The sequence below is a fragment of the Python bivittatus genome, unplaced genomic scaffold (genome assembly GCF_059951505.1).
Source record: "Python bivittatus isolate LINGU-HERP-01145 unplaced genomic scaffold, Pbiv_v1 ctg000700_np1212, whole genome shotgun sequence".
Taxonomy (NCBI): domain Eukaryota; kingdom Metazoa; phylum Chordata; class Lepidosauria; order Squamata; family Pythonidae; genus Python; species Python bivittatus.
Genome location: NW_028277098.1, coordinates 23,864,427 through 23,888,951, shown reverse-complemented (window position 1 = coordinate 23,888,951; position 24,525 = coordinate 23,864,427). Strand labels below are relative to the sequence as shown.

At 36.8% G+C, this 24,525-nt stretch overlaps 1 protein-coding gene across 4 annotated transcripts in view; it reads left to right on the top strand.

Moving 5' to 3' along the window:
• The window catches only part of DPYD (dihydropyrimidine dehydrogenase), a 578,647-nt gene that overhangs the window by 265,737 nt on the left and 288,385 nt on the right, over positions 1-24,525 (top strand). For all 4 annotated transcript variants that reach the window (XM_088153490.1, XM_088153491.1, XM_088153492.1 and 1 more), the window contains 3 exons: positions 7,477-7,584; positions 13,880-14,049; positions 19,901-20,111. In XM_088153490.1, coding sequence (XP_088009616.1) covers positions 7,477-7,584; positions 13,880-14,049; positions 19,901-20,111 — 489 coding nt within the window. The remainder of the gene's footprint in view (positions 1-7,476; positions 7,585-13,879; positions 14,050-19,900; positions 20,112-24,525) is intronic.

Here is a 24,525-nt window from a genome sequence, read left to right as displayed (position 1 = left end):
GAGCGATTTGGATAATTTTCCTATATTGGATTTACAAAGGAGACCTGTTAAAGTTTTGAAAGACTTGGTGAGAAGGGACAAAGGAAAAAGGAAAGGAAATCAAGTTTCAGGACTTTATTTGAAGGGATTAAAGACCAAGATTGTTAAAAGTAAAGGGAAGGAAAATAAGGTTGGTTTATTTGATCAAGGTTAAAATAGTCGATGGCTGGTGTGGGTCTTCCGGGCTGTGTGGCCGTGTTCTGGAAGTTTTGTTTCCTAACGTTTCGCCAGCACCTGTGACCGGCATCTTCAGAGTGCAGGAGCACAGACAGGAGCAGTTCTCTCTGTGCCAGGGCACTGTGCCAGGGCACAGACACAACTGCTCCTGTCTGTGCTCCTGCACTCTGAAGATGCCGGTCACAGGTGCTGGTGAAACGTTAGGAAACAAAACTTCCAGAACACGGCCACACAGCCCGGAAGACCCACACCAGCCATCGTATGCCGGCCGTGAAAGCCTTCGACAATACGTTAAAATAGTCGTTGCTATTTCTGGTAATCCTTAATGGACTTTTGCTGACCAGGACAGAATGACGAGGTTTTAAGGATTTGTTTACAGATAAGAGATGAGATATGGGATGAAGAGATCATTTGTTGTATTTTAAGAGAAGGTGATATGTTGTTAAAATTGTTTATACTTGTGATGAAGGGGAAAGTTACTTCTTTATATATTTCTTTTCTTTCTCTTTGCTATATTCTTATATTTTCTTTTTTTTCTATTTTTATTTTTCTATTATTCTCTCTTCTTTTTTTCTTCACTTAATATTTTTTCTTTCTATTCCTTTATTGTTTGCTAGTTAGTTTTTATCAGTATAACTGTAATGCTTAATAAAATTATTTTTAAAAAATAGGATTATGAAGAGGGAAGTCTGACAGCACAGGGCTTTTGATGTTGCTGCTTTAGATCAGATAGAGTAGTTTGTTTTGCAGCGTGAAAATTATTGTAACCATCTTATATTTTAAATTAGTGTTACATCACTTCATTCACACAGTATGTGCTGAAATGGTCATTGAAACCTTAATGGCCTGAATAATTTCAACTAAGGCAACAAGGACAAAAATGCAGTGAGTTGTCTACAGCTAGGATTGTCGAAGTATGTTTATTTCTTTAAGATAGGTGGGTGAAAAATTATTCCTGATCATTCCTGTAAGAAATGTATTTACCTCTGGTTGTATAATATCTAATATGGTTAATATTACAAATTAGTAATAATGCTTATTTTGTGTATTGTTGATATTTGCCTCTTCTGTCCTGTGAGAATGTTGAAACGATCAATGTAAGTGTAAGTACATAGCTTTAGGCTATTTTTCAAATCTTCTCCCTAACAGTACTATAAAAGTATTGCTGCCAGCATCTTTCCCTTGAGAAAGAGACAAAAACTATCTTTACTCAATCCTGCTCAGCACCTTATTGGTTATAGTAATAAGAATAGCATAATAAAGGACTGAAATTAAAAGAATCAGTAAAAAAAAAATTCACTGGAAACAAAACAATAAACAGAATGAAATAAGAGAAGAAGATGCTTGTATAGGCTTGCTTCAGTATGAATATTGGTACTGCATGTGGAGTTGAGAATTCTGTCAAATTATATCACTCCCTTCTTAAAACCCTAGCCAAATCTTCCTCAATGGCTATAATTCTTTATGCAATTTTCCACCAAAGCCAACAAGCCTATATTCTTCTTCCTTTATTATATCAAATCAGATATTTTTATTACGGTCTTTGACCAGTCTTTACTGTAGGAAAAGAGAAATAGTTTTGTATAGCAATTCATTATCGGGGGGGAAAAAAGAAAACAATAAGACAATAAAACAACATATCTAATTAAAAGTTTTGCACATTTGTATGACTTAATGAAGATATTTGGCCACCTGGTATGTGAGTGTAGAGTTAGCATCTCTTAAAAAGTAATAAACATAAAATTTATCACTATGACCCTCAAATTTTAAGATGATTGGGGAGATCAAAGCACGTCTTGGGGCATCATAAAAAGGACACCTTATGAGGACGAGGGCAGGAGTTTCTGCCTCCCTGGATCCACAAGGACAAAGTCTCTGTAAATAAGGAGTCCCATAAAATCGTCCTGCCAGCTGTGCTGAAGGGAGGGCATCAATGCAGGCTCCAGAATAGGTCCATCTGTATTTGCTTGGGGTTAGATTGTGCAGATACCCCACAGTAGAGGGCTTGCAGCTATCTAACATTGGGTGATAGAATTCAGGAGCACTGGCTATATCATTTAGACTATCAATGTCTCTAATTCTTTTTTTTTTTATATTGATTTGGCCTTCTCAAGGGTTAATTGACCTAAATGTTAAGCAGAAAGGCCAAGATCGCAAAGTTCTTCTATACAGATATGGTCCCAGCGAGATTGGTAGCTGTCTGACAACAGTAGAGGCATCAGGGCTGTTGATTCAATCTCCTGAGATTAGAATCTTGGTCCAGGCCTGGGCCTTAATGCTTAGCATGTTAGCTTCAAGTCTCAAGACTGCACTAGGGGTGCATTTTGGGGTACTGAACAAAGTCCTAAGGAAATTTGCTTGGATGGTTTCATAAGCCCTTAGGTTTATGTATTAGCCAAGTTGTATCCCAACAGTAGTTGGGCAACTGTTTTAGCCATAAACCATTTGATTGTTGCTGGAATGTAATTTGCCCCTGTTGCCTATAAACTTTAGTTATTGCTAGTGTGCTCTTTTGGGCAGTAGAAGTGGTGTAATTTACCTGGGCTGTTAATTTCCTAGACGCCTGAAATACTATGCCCAGGTATTTAAAATATTTGACTTGCTCTAATTCTTGGGAAGTCCATTAGTGCCTTTGTCTTTTGTTGAAAAAAATAAACTTTAGATTTATCATAGTTGATTATTAATTGTTCCTCATTACAGTAGGATACCAGGGTTCTTAGTACCCACTTCATGCCCACAGAAGACAAGGAGAGAACAACTGCATTGTCAGTGTAGAGTAGAATTGGGAGTTGTCTGTCAGCTAATTTAGGTGTGTGGATATCAACTCTCTGAAGGGTTTTAATCAGAGAGTTGATATATATGTTAAAAAGCAATTGTGCTAAAATACATCATTGTTTCACCCCCTTGACAGTCTGGATAAAGTCAGAAAGGTCCCCTCCCCAGTTACATCTTACTCTAAGGCCAGTTTTATTGTATAACTTATGAATTAGGAGCAAGAGTCTTGTCTATAGAGGATCTGCTCAGAATGTCCCAGAGTTTAACCCTTAAGATATTATCAAAAACTGCCTTGAATTCAGTGAAGGCTGCATATAGATTCAAGTCAGAGTGGTTTGTATATTTGTCTGCCAGATGTTGAAGCATTAGGCAATGGAAGTGAGATTAGCGCCGTCCCTCTTAACATTCCCTAAGTCCCTCAAGACCTGGCTATGTGATCAGGCCGGGGAGATTTTATGATGGTTCCCTTATTAATTTTATCCCATCCTGTTTTGTGTGTTTTTACTGTTTTTTATATGTAGTTATTTTTATGTAGTTATTTTTTGAATTGTTGCATGCCATCCAGAGTCACCTTGTGTGAGATGGGCAGCTATATAAATATAATAAACAAACAAACAAATAGTGCTGCATCCCAATTGAAACCCTGCTTGCTCAGGGTTGATTATTTCCTTATCTATTACCCAGGTTTGGAGTTTGGTGAATAGATACCTGGCATATAGTTTACTAATGATGTTCAATAAACTAATTGGCCTATAATTAGCTGGGTCATTCCTATCACCCTTTTTATATAAGAGAACATTTATAGCTTCCCCCCAGTCCTCTGGAATCTTAGCTGTGTGGTTAACATATGAAAAGAAGGAGGCCAGTACAAGGACCCAACAATTTGAATTGGATTTAATTAGCTCATGGGGATACGGTCACTCCTGGGGGCTTTACCATACTTCAGCTGGTTAATGGGATTTTTAACTTCCTTGCATGTGACTGAGAAAAAAGGTACATTCATCACATAGGTGTTAGCGTATGGATCACAATAAAGGACTTGGAAGTGATGTATCCAAGTACTTGAGGGGATGCTACATTGCAATCGTGTAATGGTGTTATGGGAACAATTTGTTATAGTCTGCCAGAATAGGGAAGGATTTTTAGACTTTGTAGCTTCTATTAGCTGTGACCATTTTTTTCTTCTTATCTTGGTTTGTTTGTTTGTTTTTCCTTTCTGAGCAAAGCCTTATCTTGTCTTTTCTGCTCCTTTAAAATTTGGTTGGAATCTGGTGAATTGGCCTTCAGCAAGATAGCATATGATTCCAATAATGCAGCTTTGGCAGCAATGCAAGATTTGTCAAACCAACTCCTAGAGTGCCATCCCCTCCTGATTGGGTTGGTATTTGCCTTCATTACAAAAGGTTGGAGCTTAGCTATGAGATTGTAATATACATCAGGTATTCTGGTACACAGTTGGGTCTGAGTGTCCCCAAAGTAACAGAGCGTTGAAAAATATGCACTTCCTTCCTCTGAGTGAAACCATTGGGCTATCCTATTTTCAAGGGAGCCATTCCATCTGACCTGGTAAGAGCTGCCTCCCATCAGGCTTTTTAAACAGGCCTTAACTAGGTTCCTAATTAGGCCTTGTCTAAATTTGCAAGTGAAAGGTGGTGCTTTCAGGCCTAGGGACTATGCCAGAGTACTTAAGGTAAGGAGCCAGTTCTCTAGAAATTATTAAATAATCTATGGTGGATAACTTGTGAGCTGTCCAAAATGGATATTGCCCAGGGAAATAATTTTGGACAGAGCCATTTAACATTTGTAGGTTAAGCCTATTTATGAGATGTAGCAACCTAAAGCTAGCTAGGTTATATTCTGTATCTTTGAAGGATCTCAGCATAAATGGTGGTTCAATTACTTCTTCATGTATTAAAACGTTCATAGAGAGGTTTTGAAATGTTCACAGAGAGCTTCATCATTACAACCAGCTCTTGCATTGAAATCCCTACCTATTCGGATATACTGTATGCACCAGAGAACTTATTCAGGCAAAGAGTGAGGAAAGAATCAACCTGGTTCCAGGTTTGGGTGACCTGTGAAAAGAGCTGCTAAGGAGGAAGGTAGAAATTAAAACACAGTAAGGAAAATTGGTCAAAGGCTTAGAAAGCTGATACAGCATTCTCAAAATGAGGTAGTAGCACAATAGACAAGCAGTACTACACTGCCTCTCACAACTCCTTCACCATAGAGTATATTCCAATGAGCTTATAGAAAATTCCTGGCTTCCCAGTTGGCATGGACTCAAAAGAATAGGCATTTCATGCTCCCTTCAGTGATTTTTAGACTTAGAAATTTTGTAAGGGGATTTCAAATCATGCCTATACATGTCTTTCACAATAGCAGTGTATGGCCTCCGCTAAATTCTGGGAGGAGAGCCAAGCCTATGAGGGAGGATGGCATAAGCCCCAGCGTTCATAGTCTCAGCCAGCAACTATCTACACCACAGAGTGTTCCACCAACTCCAAGGTCAGGACCAGATAAGGACAGGAGGCACAACACCTTTGATTTAATTAAAGGGAAGATATAGACATCAGTTGACCCTATGTCAGGCCCAGCCCAAGAACGACAACGAGGCAGTCCAGTCCAGTTCAGTTCCTTTATTAGCTTGCACCTGATAGACAGAATCTCGCCAGACTAAACCTATGCTAAAGCAACTAGTGGCTGTACCCTGTGAGACTCTAAGGAGGGGCCAGTCTCAGCTTCTTCACCTTGTCATGGTCCTGCTGTGGGCTGAAGAAGCACTTGCTCAGGACTGCTCCCCCTCCCTCCTGGTAACCTTGATCCTCCATTCCAGTATTCTTCTCACACATGCCTTCCATTAGATCCTATGGAGGATGAGGAAGAACTAGCTCAGTTGTTTGGCACTCTTTCTGCAGAAGAACAGCAAACAATTATATGCAAACCTGGGGCAGTTAAATCAATGCTTCAGTCAGTGACTGCTGCAACTGAGTCCTTCAACACTTTATTGCCCCCCAGCTGTCCTCCTGTTGAAATGCTGACAAGTTCATTCTCTGAATGTTTAACAGCCCCAAAAAACAAAAAAAGAAGGCACTGCAGCCCAAAACTCATTCAGAGGAATGAAGGGAACATCAAGTTGATCAATGTAACACAATCCTTCTGTAACCTCCCAAATGATCAGCCCACAGTTGATAATACCTTACAAATGGACTCTAAAGAACAGACTAGTCAAACTGCAGCTCCATCCCCACTGGCTCTCTCTGTATGGATCCTGATTCTATTCATCCAATGGCCGCTGCATCTACCAGGTGCTATTTCTCCTTGGTCTATTTATAGCTTCCAACTTATATGTTCTGTCTTCTAAATCTCTTGATCCGCAACTCCTCAGCTGCCACTCTTCCTTTATATTCTCTTCTCAACTCATCGGTTTTCAGCAGGTTGCACAATTTTGGTTTTACCAGGACCATTTCATTGGCCTTTTATACTTACTAGTTAAATGCCCCTTCAGTCTTTGTTTTCTTGGACATCTTCCTATGGGATGAAATATGCTCAGGTTTTCATTCCTCTGAATTTACACTTAGAGCTGTGTACAAAACACCTCAGCTAGCACATTCTGCCCACGGCATCATTTCTCCCTTTTGATTGACGCTTGAATTACACTCTTGTCAATTGCCTCACAAAAAATTCAGAGAAAATATCCTTACAATCATTAACCATATAAATGCCAGTGAGAATGAAATACAGTCATCCCAACTTGTTTATCCCAATTGTTTGAGATGCCACATGTCTTCCACTGGAAAAATTCCATGTTGTTTCATTGTTACTTTTCTTGTCTTGACTGTTGATTGAGACTTCTAGCTAAAATAAAATGGCATCTGACATTGTCCTGGAAGTTGTATAAGAGGCTTTGAGAGGCCAAGAAGACATTGTTTTGACACTATTGGGATTAATGTGTCATCTTTTTTTAAGAGTTCTGTTCAAATGAGTCACATAAATCCTTCTCAAGTAGCAACATATCAGCATTTATTACACTAAGCAAGAAAACCAACCAGAAGATTCAATACATTTCCTGAGGTGTATGTACAGAATTTTTTAAAATGTGATATTTTTGTATGTGACATTTTGTAGTTGAAAAAACTTAAAAATGAAAATCATCTCAACATGTATAAAGGTGCTTATTTATGTAGAAAAATTTGTAAATTGGAGCCTTTTTTTTGTCAGTGACTTAAAAAAATCAGTTCAGTAGCATACTTATTTATCTAGATTTTACTGGGCTACACATTTAGAAATTTATAGTTCAAATCCTACCCCTGCCATAAAGTCACTAAAAATTACTAGAGAGAGAGAACTGGTTGCCAAAACATATACATATTTTGAGGATTCATATATACTTTTCATTTAAGAAAGAAAACATATTTCCTTTTCTTTCTTTTTTTAATTTCATTATTGAATGTTTACTGAATATTGACCTCCCTCCTGTCTTAGGTCTACCAGAACCAAAGAAAGAATCTGTATTTCAGGGACTTGGAATAGAAGAAGGATTTTATACATCAAAAGATTTCCTGCCACTGGTGTCTATGGCAAGTAAACCAGGTATCTATTTTATTTTATTATATTTTATTATGTGTGCGCAATATTTATATGTCATCATTTGATATGATTGATATGACACATTGCATAATGCATTAAGATCCATTCTAATTCCAAAACAATTAAAAGAACCAACATTTGAAAGAAATACAAAATAAGCAAGGCAAAGAATTAGACTTCATTATAGTTCAATAGCACATAGCATGCCTTTCTCCAATTTCATCCTTGCCAAATGTACTGGAGTATTAACTATCATCATCCCCAGTTAGTTCCTGTGCAGAAAAAAGAACCATGTATTTCTTACCAGTTTCAGTGCAATTTGATGAAAAAGAATTTGTCACTAAAATTTCTTTCAAAGAAGAAAATAATTTTGATGAACTTTTGATAGATACAATGTAGTTTCTTGCACTTACTCAGTTAAGTGGCCAAGGGGTGAGAATGAATGTCTTGTCTTTAATTCTGTAGTTCTTTTTCCAGCAGGCTGCAGCATCTCTGGTTATTTATGCTTCAGTTAAGTCTCAGAGAAAGATATCATGAAGGGATTCCTCTCCTTGGGCCTTTTCGGAGTGGGAAGTTTGAACAGCCAAAGTGGCTGCCGTATAATAGAAAGATTTGTAAAAGAAAACAACAGACCATTGGGGATCATTAGGAAAGGAATTGAACATAAACTGCCGGTGCTTTAATGCCCATTATATAGAGCTGCATAGTGTGTACAGTTCTGGTCATCACACTGGAAAAAGTGTAGAAAAACACAACCAAAATGATCAGAGAAAAGGTTAGATTATTTGGGATTCTTTAGTTTAGAAAAAAAAGATGACAGAGGAAACATGACTGAGGTATATAAAATCATGCATGGCATGGAAAAAGTAAAAGGCTTTTTTTTCTATCTCTAAAAAGATACTAGAACTATGAATTGTCTAATCAAACTGATTAGGAGTTCTAGAACAATCAAAACACAACATTTCTTCATAGAGCACATAATTAACTTCCAAAAGTATTTACTAGAAGATGTGCTGAAGATTGATAGTTGGGATTATTTTAAAATGGGATTGCTTAAATTCATGAGGAACAGGCATCTTGGAGTCTTTTAGCCTTGAAGATGTGCCCTCTGGGTTGGGGGCAGCATGCCGCCAACTAATAGTTGCAGGGGAACAACACTAGGAAACAGGTACATCACTATCTTCTGCTTGCTATCTGGTTGGCACAATGAGAGAGAAAAAAATGCTAAAATGGGGGTGATCCAACAGGACTATACTTATGTTCCCATGCTCTTAACAGTAGTACGTTCTGCCACCTCTCACAAAACAGTAAACTGGAAAACTCTTCCAGTTTAAATCCTGAAGGATCCTCTGAATTAAGGATGGCAACAATAAGAGGAGCAGTAAAGTAGAATCAATTGCTCCATTTCGCTTTTGAGAGAAGACAGATGCAAAATAGGAGTTAATAAAATCTGCCTTCTCACACTACTCATGATCAGTTCACCACTTTCTCCTCACTGCTTTTTGTGAGCTACATTGATTTTTTTTGCTGGCCTCCATTTTTTTTTCCTCCCCATTGGAATTTTTTGTAATTCTGTTTTTATTATCTTCTTTAGGAACTCCCACCTGTCCATGAGCTCCTCCTCCTGTTATCAAGAATTGTTCTTGTGCCTTTTTCCATGCTCTGATTCTGATTTTTCTTAGACTGATTTAAGAGGATGCACATTCTCCATTTAAAAAGTGTACAAGTCTTTATCTAATATTCTTACTTCATGGTTTTCATTCCCAACTCCTACAGGATTCATATGAAAGCCTCCTAACCAAAACGTGTTTTTACCAGTCCTCAATTCATACCAACAGTCCATCATCTAGATTTCTCAGACCATAGTTCCAGAAACAAAATCTCTCCCACCCACATTATTTGTATGGCCAGACATTGACTTGAATATTTTGGTCCCTGCCATGGATTGCAAGGATGGGTGAGTCCACTTGAGCTCCCAAAGCCTTTAGCTTTCAGTTTTTAAAAGTCTGCGGTGATATATTTATAGCTGTGCTTTGCAGGAAAGGATAATTGTCAGTGGATTTGTTAAGTTTTGAAAGTTGTTCTATTGTGTCCTTGCTCTTAGCAGAGACACACACACATTTATTATTATTTTTAAAAGCAAATAAATAAATAAAGACACATGCCCTTTACAAGCCAGCGGGTCCAGCTGATGTATCTTTTTTCAGGTCCTCATAATAGGATGAAAGGGATCCAGATAGCCAATTATACATCTCTGCCCCTGGCGAAGTAAGTGATGATGTGGAAGCCTTATCCCGGTGCCTGGAGGCTGTGATGGGGATGGGGAAAAACAGGCTTCAACTGAACGCTGGCAAGACTGAGTAGCTTTGGGTTTTGGGGCCTTCTGGTACTACAGCTATGCCATCTTTGGTACTGAATGGAGTCACACTGCCCCAGACAGACCTGTGTGCAGTCTGGGAGTCCTCCAAGAGCAGGTGGCAGTCGTGGCTAGGAGGACCTTTGCACAGCTTCATGTTGTGTGCCAGTTTGCACCCATTCCTAGATCAGAGGGACTTACTCACTGTCACTCATGTCCTAGTCATCTCCCATTTGGATTTCTGTAATGTGCTCTACACGGAGCTGCCCTTAAAGAGTATCTGGAAGCTTCACCTGGTGCAAAATGCAGTGGCACAGGCAGTTATGTGCGCCCCTAGGGCAGTACATGTTACACCTCTGCTCTGCAAGCTGCATTGGTTGCCAGTTTGCTTCCAGATCCAATTCAAGGTGCTGGTTTTGATCTTTAAAGCCTTTCATGGCATGGGGCCAGGTTACCTGAGGGACTGCCTCTCCCCGATTACATCTGCCCGTCCCATCAGGTCTGGCAGAGAACACATGCTGCGTGTCCCGTCTGCCAGGGAATTACATTTGGTGGGTCCCAGGAGGTGGGCCTTGTCTGTTGTGGCACCCACCTTGTGGGATCTTCTTCCCCTAGAAGTAAGATTAGCTCCATCCCTCTTAACATTCCAGAAGTCCCTCAAGGCCTGGCTATGTGATCAGGCCTGGGGGTTCTAGGGGACTGGGAGATTTCGTGATGGCTCCCCTATTAATATTATCCCCTCCTGTTTTGTGTGCTTTTCTAGTTTTTTACTTATAATTGTTTTTAAGTATTCTTTTTAATTCTTGTACGCTGCCCAGAGTCACTTTATGTGAGATGGACGGCTATATAAATACGATAAGTAAATAAATAAAATAAATAAATATCAAGTCACTAGCTATCACAGCTCTTCTTTTTGCTTTCTTAAAGGCACACCTGCAACTTTTCTGCCCTTTAGGCAGGATCCACCATCCTGTTTCTGGTTCTGCAGTATCTTTTCTGAACACTCATAGTTTCTTTCATCTACAAGAATCTGAAAACTGTTTTTGAGTTCTAGCAGTGCAGAATATTTTCTCTTCCCTGCTCCTGTCACCCATTGGGCTTCTTTCTTTATTTATATCTTTTCCCTGTGGAAGTTTGCTTCCACTGTCCATTCCCTTTCTCATTAAGGATTGCTAAAAGCTTGCATTTCCTGCAAATATATATCTATTTGTTTTCTGGCAGGAAGTCACTAATGCCAGAAGTATTGAAAGCCACACTTGCAAACTTTTGTCTTCTTTTTCTTTTTCTTTTCTCAGGATCTCATATTAGCCAAGTACTTGAGTCTTGACTTACAACATTTGTTAGGGACTCTCATTAAAATTGTTACCTTTCTGTATTCACTCAGTGAGCTTGTTGCCTGGGACTGGGCTGTCTTATATTCCTCTTACAGTCTCTGTTTACTCAGCAAGAAGCAATCGTCCCATCACCCACAATGGGCAATCAGTTCTCAACACATTTCTTGCAATCAGCACCTATTCAGGAGACAGCCTTTCATCTTTCATAGCTCAGCAAAGGCTTCCTCATGACCCTATAGAAGCTCACTATATTAAAAGGCTCCAGTACATATGAACAGGGACAATCATAGGAAAGACAGATGTCCATTAGGCATCCTACAAATGTCCTATTTTAGACACCAGTATGAATAAAGAAGATATGTTAGTATCAATCATATAGAACTAGTAGATCAAAAAGAACGGCCGCTCAGGTTGTTCCAAGATTTCCTAGGAACCATTATATGAATCCAGGTTTGTTATAGCTCTGGTCTTAAAATAGATGTACATAGACAGACTTTTGCCTGATTGTCAGACAAATATTTTAATATATTTATTTTAAAACTTATATGGCCATCTATACATGTTAATCCAGGCAGATTAAACCTGATTTAAGCATTACATTCATCCTTTTGAATGTGAAACTGCCAAAAACTTCATCCATTTGGGGTGATTTTACATGGTAATATATGTAAATAAAATATGTAAACCTCATGGATAGACTACATGGAAAATCTTTACCATACCAGTTGTAGTGATGACCCAAAGTAAATATTAGCGTAGATGTATTCCAGTTCACTACACTAGTTCCAAAATGCTGAGTAATTTACATGTATAGTATATATTGTTTTAATTGGCTCTAGGATCCCGTAGCATGAGAAGTTCTAGAAATATTTCAAAAAAGAAAAACAAATTAAGTGCCTCCCAGATGAAATTAGTAAATATTTGGCATAGCCCCCTAAAATCCTGTTTTGTTCGTATAAAATGAGAGTATCTAAAATATGCTTTCTGTATGTATTTTTGTTAGTAAATTTTACTTTATTATTACTTTATATAGACTCAACTGAATGCTTTTTGTTCTTAAAAAAATGATATTTGAGGTTCACTTGTTGTGAAAATTCATGACTGGCAGAGCACAAAGTGAAGAATTACAGACCATTGATGATATGGTAAAAACATACTCTTCTGAAGGAAAATATCAAAGGCACCTTTAGGTTATAGGTTTATGTTATTTATGGTATCATTTCAAAAATCACAGTAATTAGTTTAATCATTTAGAAAGTAAAACAACATTGGAATGATTTTAAAGTTGTTTTCCAGTTTTTCTTAATTTTCTGAACAGTACTAGACACCGGCTTATCTGTACCGTGTAAATTTTTATATTTCTCTACATAACTTTTTTTTTTAAATAAGAAAAGTGAGAAATAAATCTGGAAATATTCAGAATTATTCTAAAGACTGTAATAATCTTAAATTTCTTTCCAGTTATAAACATCAACACTCATAAATTGCGGTATAATGGCTAAAATTCAGGCTGTGTCCCTGGATATTTAAACGAAGGTTTATCTGTACTGCACATGGAAGCATATTTTTAAGGACTTAAGGGCTTATATCTCTTTGACCTTCTGTTCAGAACACTTTACCAACATGAATAAACTAGTTGAGGGAAATGTGTCATAAGACAGAACTATAAGGAAGGAATCCCAGATGTGTGTTAAAAGAATCCACTGATCAGAAAGAAAAAAACCTATGTAAGCCAGTATTCTGTTTCCAGAGTGAGCAACCAGATGTCTTTCAGAAGCCCACAGATACAATAACTTTGTATACCCCCAACAATTGCTATAAGAGATTTCATGATGTGTGTAAAACAATGTTATATTTCCCTTGAACTGACTAATCTGAGCATTTTGAGGTGATTCATCTGTTTCCAGAAGTTTATCTTCCAGAACAGGAAGTGATACATGGTGTTCCAGTGCAATCTGGCCCTGAAATGGGGAACATTAATTCTAGGAATAGACATGCAGTTTTACATATGCCTGCAAAATGATTTTGAGACTAAAAGTGATATCATGAATAGTGGACGTTAATAGCCTTTCCTCCTTGAATTTCTCTAATTCCCTTTTAAATGTGGTCTGATTAAACACTTGTGGGACTATGTTAGATAGAATCTGGAGTAGAAACCAGTGTTGATAAAAGATAGACTCCACTGATAGACAGAACGTCTTGCAACATTAATGGATTTTTCTCCTTTTTCATTTCTCAAATAATTTTGATGCTGACAAGAGAGGAGTCAAAGGCTTAATTTTTTGAACACAAAGATCTTGAATCAGTTGCATTCAATCTGACAAGGCCCTACAATTTCTTCTCTTTTTTTCAAGTGCACTATACTTTATTTCCTGCCAAGACAGGAAGGCAACGCTACTAAAGGTACTGACTATGAAATTACATGTATGAGCATATCTTAAAAGTGGGAATAAAACTCTCAATGAAGCAGAATAATTTGATAGTGACTCTCCATGCTTGGAAACTGCAAGATGCAATTTTACACTGCTTTGAGTACAAGTGTCCTTTGAGCTGTCATGCAGAAATAGTTTTTTCTCCTTGAAAATGGGGTTTTCCTTTCATCATTCAGGAATATGCGGCTGTCGCTCTTCATTGCCATCAATACAGGGAACAGTGATTGTTCTTGGAGCAGGCGATACTGCCTTTGATTGTGCAACATCAGCTTTGCGCTGTGGAGCTCGCCGTGTTTTTGTGGTCTTCAGAAAAGGATTTACTAATATACGGGCTGTCCCCGAGGAGGTAAATTTCACAAAATTGAAGGGAAATATTAATAAAAATGCTTTAAAATATAAAATGCTGATTTATTATTATGTTGCTCAGGCCAAACTACATATTGTACATAGTCTTGTGCAATATCTCTGTAATTTTAAAAATAGAACAAAACGAAGCAAAAAACCAAGTAACAGCTGTTGCAGACAAAGAAAGACCATATCACACAGCAGAATGAGGGCTGGCTTACAAGCAAAGCACCATCAGTGTTTGTTCCCTGTCCTGATCGTTCTTTCACGCTACTGGGTAGAAATAAAAAGAAGTAGTGCTGTTGAGAGGGTTGGAAACAATCCAGTCTTAAACCCCTGGAAAATATCTCACTTCATCTTTTCTACATGTAGCCCTGGAAAACCAAATTCAGAAAGTGCTGGTCATGTTGATTCTTTCACAGTCAGTAGCAAAATAAAGTATCACATTTGTCATTATATATGACATTGATTACATTACATTACATTACATTATATTATATTATATTTATATATAATATAGTATAGTATATAGGATAGTATATATGATGAATATATAGAATATACTACATATTGTACACATACAGGTTAGTTTTACAGTCATATGCATATAGTATATAGTATAGTATATATATTGAATATATAGAATATATTACATATCTGACAAATATATGATATGTGTTGGTGTACACACACACACAGAGTTTAATATTGAAATTGAATAGAGCAGAATATTCAAGTCCTTCACCATACTTTTCTCACTTTGTAATTTATAGACTTTCCTGGTAAGGTTGTTCATACTTTTTGGTCAGTGTGAATTTTCAAGGATTTTGATCTACTCAATACTACAATAATGTGTGAATTTAAGCACATTTGTAATTCAACTTCCTTGTTTTTTCCAAAATTTCTTAGGTTTGAAAACTTACTAAAGTACATAAAAATGTACGTTAGAAAAAAAATGTAGAAGAGAACCCTGAAGGAAGACAAGTGATACTGATACAGATCAGACTTGAACATCCTGATATGACAGTTCATTCTAGAGTTAATTCAACTTGCTACCTATCAAATGATGAGGACTCTTTAAATGTGAAGGAACTACATGTGTAGCTGAGATGAAGAAAGTGCCCAGTTTCCATGAACACACCCAAGTTTAGCAAGCCTGTAATTTAAAGGATTCTGGAATTGTGTTGGCTCATGATCCAAATAAATCTGTGACTTTAGACAATACATATCTTATTTTATTTTTATTTGTTAATTTATATCCCATCTTTCCTCTAGGAGTTCAAAGAGGTATATATCACATTCTCTTCTCTGATTCTGCGCCCCCCCCCAAATTGGGAGGTAGATAGGGCTGAGAAAAAGTTGCTAATTCAAAGTCACTCAAGGGGCTTCCATGCCAGAGTGTGTACTTGAATCTGGGTCTCCCAGTCTTAGTGTAACACCATTAATCATTATTCCATGCTTGCTCATTTTTTTGATGAGTTGGTTTACTTCTGTGACATAACTGTAAAACCTGGCCTTTTGGTAAAGAACATTTGAGTGCAGGGACACTCCTATTATATCTATATCTATATCTACTGTATATTTATCTATCTATATCCCTGCCTGATGCAATAATATATACAACTTCCAGGTGTATCTGAAGAACAGCCAGAAATTGTAGATGTATATGTGAAATAATAGATATCTTTAGAAATTAAAATGTTGAATTTAGGAGTAAAATGCACATATTTCAAACTATAACTTAATTTGGAATTAACTTCGCAGTTCCAGTAAACATCTACATATACTGAGCTGCTGATTGGCAGTTTATAATCATTTGTTTTATTATGAAAGCTTTTTAGTTTCAGTTTTAATTATTGCAATGTGATAGAGTGTCTTTGCTGTAATTTATGTGCTACATACCATGAATTACTGCATAATTTACATTAATGAGACACTGAATATGCCCCAGCTAGAAAATATATGGGGAAATATCCCACTCCCTTCAGTAATAGATACACAGGGGAGACAGAGGTAACTTAAAGAAAGAAAGATTTCAAGATACACAGTTCATATTTTGAAGTGTTTGTCATAGTATTAAAATTTAGGGAAAGATTATTTGGAACAAGTATAATAAATACATTAATTTATTCAGCACCACTCTAATTGCATCCCACTGGTCTTTGTTTGTATAACTTCCCTCTCACAGGAGAATAAATATTGTTTGCAAATGACAAGCTTTCCCCCCTAAAATATTAACTAACTTTAGTTTCCAATATCTATTGCAACAAATACCCTAGTCCTCTACAAACAATTCAGTCAGCAAAATCAAAAAAATTCCAAATATGGAATATGACTGAACCCAACTTTTATGCATCTCATGGACAAAAGCCATTAGAGCATGACACCTTTAACTATAGTGTCCTAATTGCTATTGTGATTATATATCACCCTTTTTATTAGTACAGTTATAATTTCCACATCATAAGTGAAAAGAAACAGAACACAATGAGCCACAATATTTTATTCTATTAAAAGATTTTAAGTTCCATACCCAATTTGCCATCCTCTTTTTGTTATGTGCCCATTTTTTCCCTGAAAACTTTTCTATGCTGTGTTAACACTGAAATAATTAGCAACTTGTATGTTTGCAACAAAATGCTTTCCCGGTTGCCAGGCCTTTCACAGCAAGCCAGATGAGAAAACATTATGGAAGAAAAATAATTGGTTGCTTAGAGAGATGGAGGGAAGGGGGGGACTTTGTTTCTTTATCTTATCTGTATTGCTTGGCAAGGGTCATCATCCTTCCTATTCCCCCTTCTTCTTCATTAATATGGAGAGTGGAGAAATAGGAATAGCTGGCCAGGCAGCTGCTGGAAGTAACTGGGTAGGAAAATGCTAACAGCCCTTTCCTTGTCCCTATTCAACGTTTATAATCCCAGCTGGCCAAAATAATGTTGCTGCCTTAAGTAGAGGTGAAGATTGTGTTCCGTCCACATTTCACACAATGAAGCCAATTGATTAGTATTCAAATCTTACCTCATTGTCAGTTGAGAGTAGTGGTATAATGGTTAAAGTGCTAGATGAGAGGGGATCAGGTTCAAGTGCAATCATGAAAACTCCCTTAATGACTGACCCAACCACTATTTCTCTGTCTAACCCTTCCTATTTATTTATGTATTAGTTAAATTTATATAGCCATCCATCTCACTACTTTGACACTGGGCAGCTTACAAATACAAAAACAATCAGAGAAATATAACCACAAAAATCATTCAAAACAATAAAAACTATTAAAAACCATAAACACATAATCGGTGAGACAACACAATTCATTTTCCTAACAGGCTCTCCACTAACCTCACTGGATCCGCAAGCCAGATGACAATGCCATGTCTTCAGGCTTTTCTGGAAGGTCAGGGCCAATCTCACCTCAAGGGGAATTATGCTCCTTTTTTCCCCCATCCCAATCTAGTTTATAATCCTGACAGCTCTGGTGGTCTCCCACTAAGTACTAACCAGGGATCTGACCTTACCTAGCATTTGTGAGATCAACCACGGTTGGCTACACAGTGCCATCAGGTGTGAATTACCCTTAATTGTTTCAGGGTTTTTGTTGTTGTTGTTTTGCTCAAAGTAAAAAAATGCATTGTGGATATAGAGGGCTGTGTGCCTGATTTTTTTTTTTCTCTTCAGTTGTTACCTCATTGTAGCAATTTCAAGAAATGCAGCTACTAGAATGTTCATCCTCCCAAGTTCAGGAATTGGTCTTATGTGATGTCATCTTTCTGGAGCTATTTCAAATTGTGGCCTCATATATCACACATTCTCCTGTTTTACTCCAAATTATGCATTGCTGTTAAGCTGGCAAAAAAATAGATATACATCTTTGAAAATTTCATTTTAGTAAAAAAAATAAATAAATCTAAATTGTTTTCTTTCCTTGGGGGGAGTGGTAGCTGTCAAGTACTTTCAGAAATGCTGTTCAGAAAGGATGGATACTGAAATTCAGGGCAATGCACAGTTCTATACTCTGTTATCCAAAGAAATTAATCAAATTTGCTCTGCTGTTGTCCTTCCTTGCAATAGTAGTTCTAGGTAGAGCTTGGATATTAGTTTCTACTTCTGTGCTCAGCTCTATATGTAGCTTTATGTTTCTTTCTATCAGCTCTCAAAGAAATCCAACAGAAGTGGGAAATTACAAGTTACGTTTCACTGCTTATGTTTGTAACCACTACTATTTTTATGACATCACTACTGATAATAGAATCATAGAGTTGGAAGGGACCTTAGAAGTCATCTGGTCCACTAGAACATGTCTGACCGATGGTCATCCAGCCTCTGTTTGAAGACCTCTAAGAACACCTATGTATACATTTTAAAGGGAGATATCTACAAAAAGAAAGTGATGAGCAAAAGCTTTATTCAACAAAGTGTTGTGAGAGGCTAGGATCCATTATTTAAGGGATTTCTGAAGAAATAGCCCCCATTCCCCCCAAACTGGGAATGGTCCCTTTTAGCTTCAGTTCAGTTCCTTACTGTGATGGAATGTGAGGGTGACCCTGGAAGACGGCCAAAAGAGATGCAGTCTAGGGAACGATCAGATAAAAGAGAAAGGACTCTGCAACAGAGTAATGGCCAGAGAAAGAAACTTAGGAAGGACCCACCCTAACTACTCAGGTGGTAAACAGGGAGGGTGGGAGATTAGTACTTTCAAACTTGCAAGATTGATGTCAGCCTTCCCAGGTAAACCAGACAGGAAAACAACTAGATGAGCTAATTCTACTTTATTGTAAGGCTACATTTACAGAATCTTGCAAGTCTGAAAGTACAAATCTCCCGCCATTTCTTTTACAGCCTGAGAAGTTAGGGAGGTTTCTTTCTGAGTTTCTTTCACTGGCCATTACTCTGTTGTGGACTCCTTTCTCTTTTATCTGATCGTTCCCTAGGCTGTATCTCTTCTCCCTGTCTTCCAAGGTCACCCTCACATTCCATCACACTTACCTAGATACGTTCAAATATCATGTTGGTCTGTAAAGATACTATTCTCTAGTTGAGAAAACCTTTAATAAATCCCAATTTTTCTCTTAATTAGTGAGGTATAATTCATGATATAGCAATAGATATTTGGGAGAAAGGAGAGTTGAAAGTAGATCATGCCAATTTGCCATTCTCAACCACAAAACAAAAATCCTGAGTTTAATTTCTTTAAATACTCTTTTTTGGGGGAAATCAGAGAAATTACAGCTATCTGAAATAGGAATGGGTAGAATTATAACCATTTGTCATAGAGGATGAAGCCTTATTAATATGGAATATTTTGAAAGAATGGAAATTAGTAAAAGTAGTTATAAGTTATCTTTCAAATACAAGAGAAGATGAATGAGCAAAATACTTCTGTCCATTTTTCATTATAGGCCTTCCCATATTCAGGCACTGAAATCATTTGTAAATTTTGAGATTTGGACACCTCAGCCAGTAGCTCATAATGAAATTTATGTATGTCTACTTGATTTTTCCAGCATAGATTGGATCGTTTTCTCTTAAATCATTATTATAGTAATGAAGGGTAGCATAATCATTTTTCATAAAATCAAACTAATTTTTGCTTGTAATTTAAAATACAAAAGTCTCCTAACAGATGTTGATAACTAAAAACAATACCCCTCCAGAAAGGTATGGGTGGTACGTATTATTTGATACTGTTTTCATTTAATCAAAATATTATATTATTATATTGTTCAAATATATATATATATCACTTCCTAGTACTGGACTTTGTAGAAAAATTGCAAAGCAAGATTATAAGACCAACAGTTATATATTAAATGCTTCCCTGTAAATCTATACATAATTTTATTTTTCCTCTCCAGATGGAGCTTGCAAGGGAAGAAAAGTGTGAATTTCTACCTTTCCTTTCTCCTCGGAAGGTTGTAATAAAAGGAGGAAAGATTGTTGCTATGGAATTTCTCCGGACTGAGCAAGATGAGGATGGAAATTGGAATGAAGACAAGGAGCAGACTATCCGTCTGAGAGCAGATATAGTGATTAGTGCCTTCGGTTCAACCCTAAATGATCCTAAAGGTATTTCTCAGTCACAAGGGTTATGATCCAGCCAAAATCAAGTACTTAACATTCCAGAGGGAAAGTTAAGCTTATGCCCCCCTTTCCTCATTGCTTAAAAGATATTTAATTAGCTGGATTGTCCCCTGACATGTATTTCATTTATTAAGGCCAAACATGACATCTGAAATGAACACATTTCAAATAGCTGAAAAATATATGTGAAAGAGTACTAGATGTTTAAAAATAAATACATAGCCGATAGGTTTTGTTACTTCATTCATGGATATCATACTTGCTGTGTTACCCCCATCAGTAACCTTAATATGGAAGACCAAGAAATCCATCTTGTTTCATCCAACTTTGCTCCAAACCTAGATGGGTACAAACAAACTTTTGGTAGATACCAGCAGCTTTTTTATTCTTATTATTTTTATTACATTTGTATCCTGCCCTTTCTGTGGGAACTTGAGGTGGAATAATTTATCCTTTAATTTTACCATCACAACAACAGTCCTATGAGATAACAGTCCCAGAGTCACTCAGTGAGTTCTTTACTCAAAGAGTGACTTGAACATAAATATTCCTAAATGAAAACCAAGACCTCAGCCATTGTATTGTACTATATTACACTGTACTGTCTCTGCCTGTGTTTACTTGATTTCCAGTGGCTCAAAACTGTGTACTGACATCACTGCAATAGGTTTCTTTAATCAAGAACGGGCAATATATTGCCCTCTATATATTTAACTTCTAATTCCCATCAGTCATGGTCAGAACAGTTACTGATGAAGGATGATGGGAATTGCATTCCAAACACATCTGGAGGGCCACATGTAGCCTACCCATCTTTCTGAATATCATAATGGTATGATATCTGTTCACAAAGGTCTCTGTAAGAGATGTTCTAGATCTGCAAGCTGAATCCAGAAAAGGAACAACCCCCCCTCCCCGACAACCTGCAATTGCTGCCTTATTAACCTGTATATACAATGGTAGCTGCTTGGAATAACTAGAGAAATGCTTTCTGTCAACAAAGAGGAGGATAAATCTGAATCCCACATACAAGTGGAAATGCTTTAGGAGTCCTAAATAGTATTCTCATCTGCAATAATTTTTTCCTGTGCTCTTTTAAATAAATGAAAATTAAACCAAATGGGCTTCTGATTTGGTTTTATTTTTCTTTTATCACAAAACGAATGCACAATTCTAATGCTGAACATGATGGACCTTTGGAATGATTTAATAGGCTCCTTTTCCTTTCCTTTCTTTTCTTAAGCTTTGCTTCCAGATGCCCCAGCATTTTGTTTCAAAGAGGATTTGATTTATTTATTTGTGGCTGATGTCTGAAAAGAAAAGATACAAGCAACTACATCTGAATCTTAATAGAAGTTCTAAGTGCTAAAGTTTAATTAGATCTTATAAGAGCATATGTGAAAAGCTTGACTACTCCTTAGAAAGTTCACCATATCACTTTGCTAGTATCTATAGTCTCATCCAGCAGTAATGCAATATCAATCAGTTTAGTAGTCTTCCTATGTTTATCCTCTTTTATTGTAGCCCTGGGGTGAACACAGCAACTAATGCTGAATCCAGCAGCATGATTAAATCTCAGCTTTCATTAAAAAAAAGTTTGTGAGATGTTGCAGAGGATCAAATTGACGCTGTGGCTAGCCATAATCAATAGAAAATTTTTGACTGGAAGGTAGCAAGCAGCAGCGATTTCAGGATGTTGGGGGGGGGGGGGGAGTGCAGACATTTGGGTCTGAGATATATTATGACTTTATGGAGGGCCTCTAGGCACAGCCCACCAGAAAATACTGTTCTCTGCCATATGCCAGTTTTCCAGCATATCCTTTGGTACAATGATATTTGATATCTGATGTACTTTGCTGTGCCAATAAACGATGCAGTTTTCATGTTTGTAACATTCAGAGATTATATTTCTGACTATATTTCCAAGGTGGGAGACAAATTCTAAGCAAAATTTAAGTGTTAGGCTAATACAAGATAAAATAATTTAAAGAGGTTGTGTTCTAATTCTTCTATAGTATATTAACCACAGATATTATGCTTGAAGTAGAATATCCCAACACAATGATCTAGAACATCCCCAAAAAGATTTTCCTCCCAAGGACTAACCCCTCTTGAACTGGTGATTCTGGAAATAGTTGCCTGTCATAATTGTCTTACACAATCTAGTTTTCCTGATTACTGTACTGTGTTTCTTTTCACAGTAGTCTAATCAGTCACAACAGGAAACATAGTCATTGTAAATGATAAATATGTATTTATTAGTAGTTTTAAAAATGAATAATGTAAAGTAGCTTTAAAAAGATGAAACAAATGAAATAATATCCACAATACAAATAGCCTGCCACTTTGGTCGATATACATTTCTGAATTGTAAGAATTAATTTTCTTCTTTCCTCTGCATTTCAATTTTCACCTGATTGCCATGGGGACTGCATTTGCTACTAAAATGCCATTCATTGCTTTAGCAATAGTTGTTATTTATATAACATATATAGGAACTCTCCTCTACTCAACTACTGGCCTATCTATTTAGTTTAGTATTATATACACTAACTTGTAGGGTGTTTCTAAGATTGACTGAAAGCCTTGCAGGCACTCTTCAAAGACTCTCCAAAAGTTGCCAGCATGTGTGTATAATCTATAATTACACACAAAATCAGTGCTGCAAAAATTACCCAGGTTGAAGTCAATGGAAGCTTTTTTTCCCTATTGTTATTGCAGGGAAATGGGGCAGAGAATACCATGATCATATAGAAATGTATGATTAACTTATTACTTCATGGTCCAGATGTTCCAATTTCCTTTCTTAAAATTCATATAATTGTTAGATATTTAATATTATGCATATTTAGGATTTCAGTCCAAACCAAAGTTATCCTAAGTAATATATGTTGCTTTGTTTGCTTCCTTTGAAATAACATGAATAGGAAGCAGGATGATACAGAAAACATGTATTGCATGTAATATCTTTTCTGATAAAGTCCCATTAGAAATGACAGAATGTGCATAATTATCACTGATGTTACTTTAAAGAATGATGGAACTGAAAAGACTTACTTAAAATGACTATTTTTTTAGTCTGCATCACATTGGTGAGAATTATGTTAGACAGTTACTTTGAAGCACAATGTGATCATTCTGTAATTATTTTTCCTTTCCCAAATACCTGTAGAAGAATAGGTTTTTCTCCCCTGTGAATAGCTATGCTCAGAGTTTCTGCTTATCATTATTTGCCAGGTTTCACTAGGAGTTGATACCACATATGCTCTTGCTAAGAAACCATTGATAAATCTTAAGTTTGGTACCAGACCTGAGGCAGAATAATGTATTTTATTTCCAATTTACTTATGATAAAGAACCAAATGGAGAAAAATATATCTTCTGCATTGTTTTTTAGGATACAGAAGTGCTTAGTTTTTCGTAAGGGGCCAAACCATCCCTAAATAAGCAAGCCAATATAAATAACATGGACTTTATTTAGATGAGATGGACCCTATTGATTGCAATATCATTTGAGTAGAAAAACAATGTTATTCTGGTAATTAAGACATCATAAAGCAACAAAGTTCAACACCATTTTAGAGTTACTAGTCCTATAGTTTATAATGTAAAAATAAAAAAGGGTGAGTGTTCTCAGGATAAATGCATGTATTATTTTGTAGGGAGAATGATAAATGTATGAATATTCAGTATGGGAATGGATTTAGATTTTCATTCCCAGTGGCAGATCATGGCAGAACAATCATCAGAAATAAAGTCCAGCTACCATTTCTCCTTTTCCAATTAAAAAAAAAATCCAAAGTTGAGGTGGGGGATCATCTCACAGTCAGAATTGTGTTCTTTTCAGGAAAATATCCTGAAGTGAGGTGGATATCCTGTTCCATAGGGAAAGTATTAAAAAACAGATGTAGGTCAATCACAATGACAAGGTTAGAAATAGGAAAAAAAACAGTTATGTTGGGTCCTGGTAGTTATTTTGAAATGAATGAATAGGAAATGAGGAATCCATTAGTCTGCTCTCAACTGTAGGCTTTTTTGCTGTGGTCCCTAGAGACTCTAAGCACTAGTTCCTGTGCATTGAGGGCTAAGTAATCAGAAGGACCACTCATTTCTGAGTAGACTTGTTACCTTTGAATAGATATTCCTTGTAATTAAGCACTGTTGTCTTTCTCGGTTTTCTGACCTTGAGCAAATCTTAATCATCAACTTTTCCTCCTCCCCCTCCCCCTCCCCCACCTCATCTGGGTACTGCTTCCTAGTTTACAAATTTGAAGTTGTTTACATCAAAGCAATACATTAAAACAATTTTAAAAAATGGTCAATTAAAAATTTGTGAGGAAGAAGGAAAATACCAGCAAAACAAACCCATTCATACAGTGAAGGTAAGTCTTTAATAGTC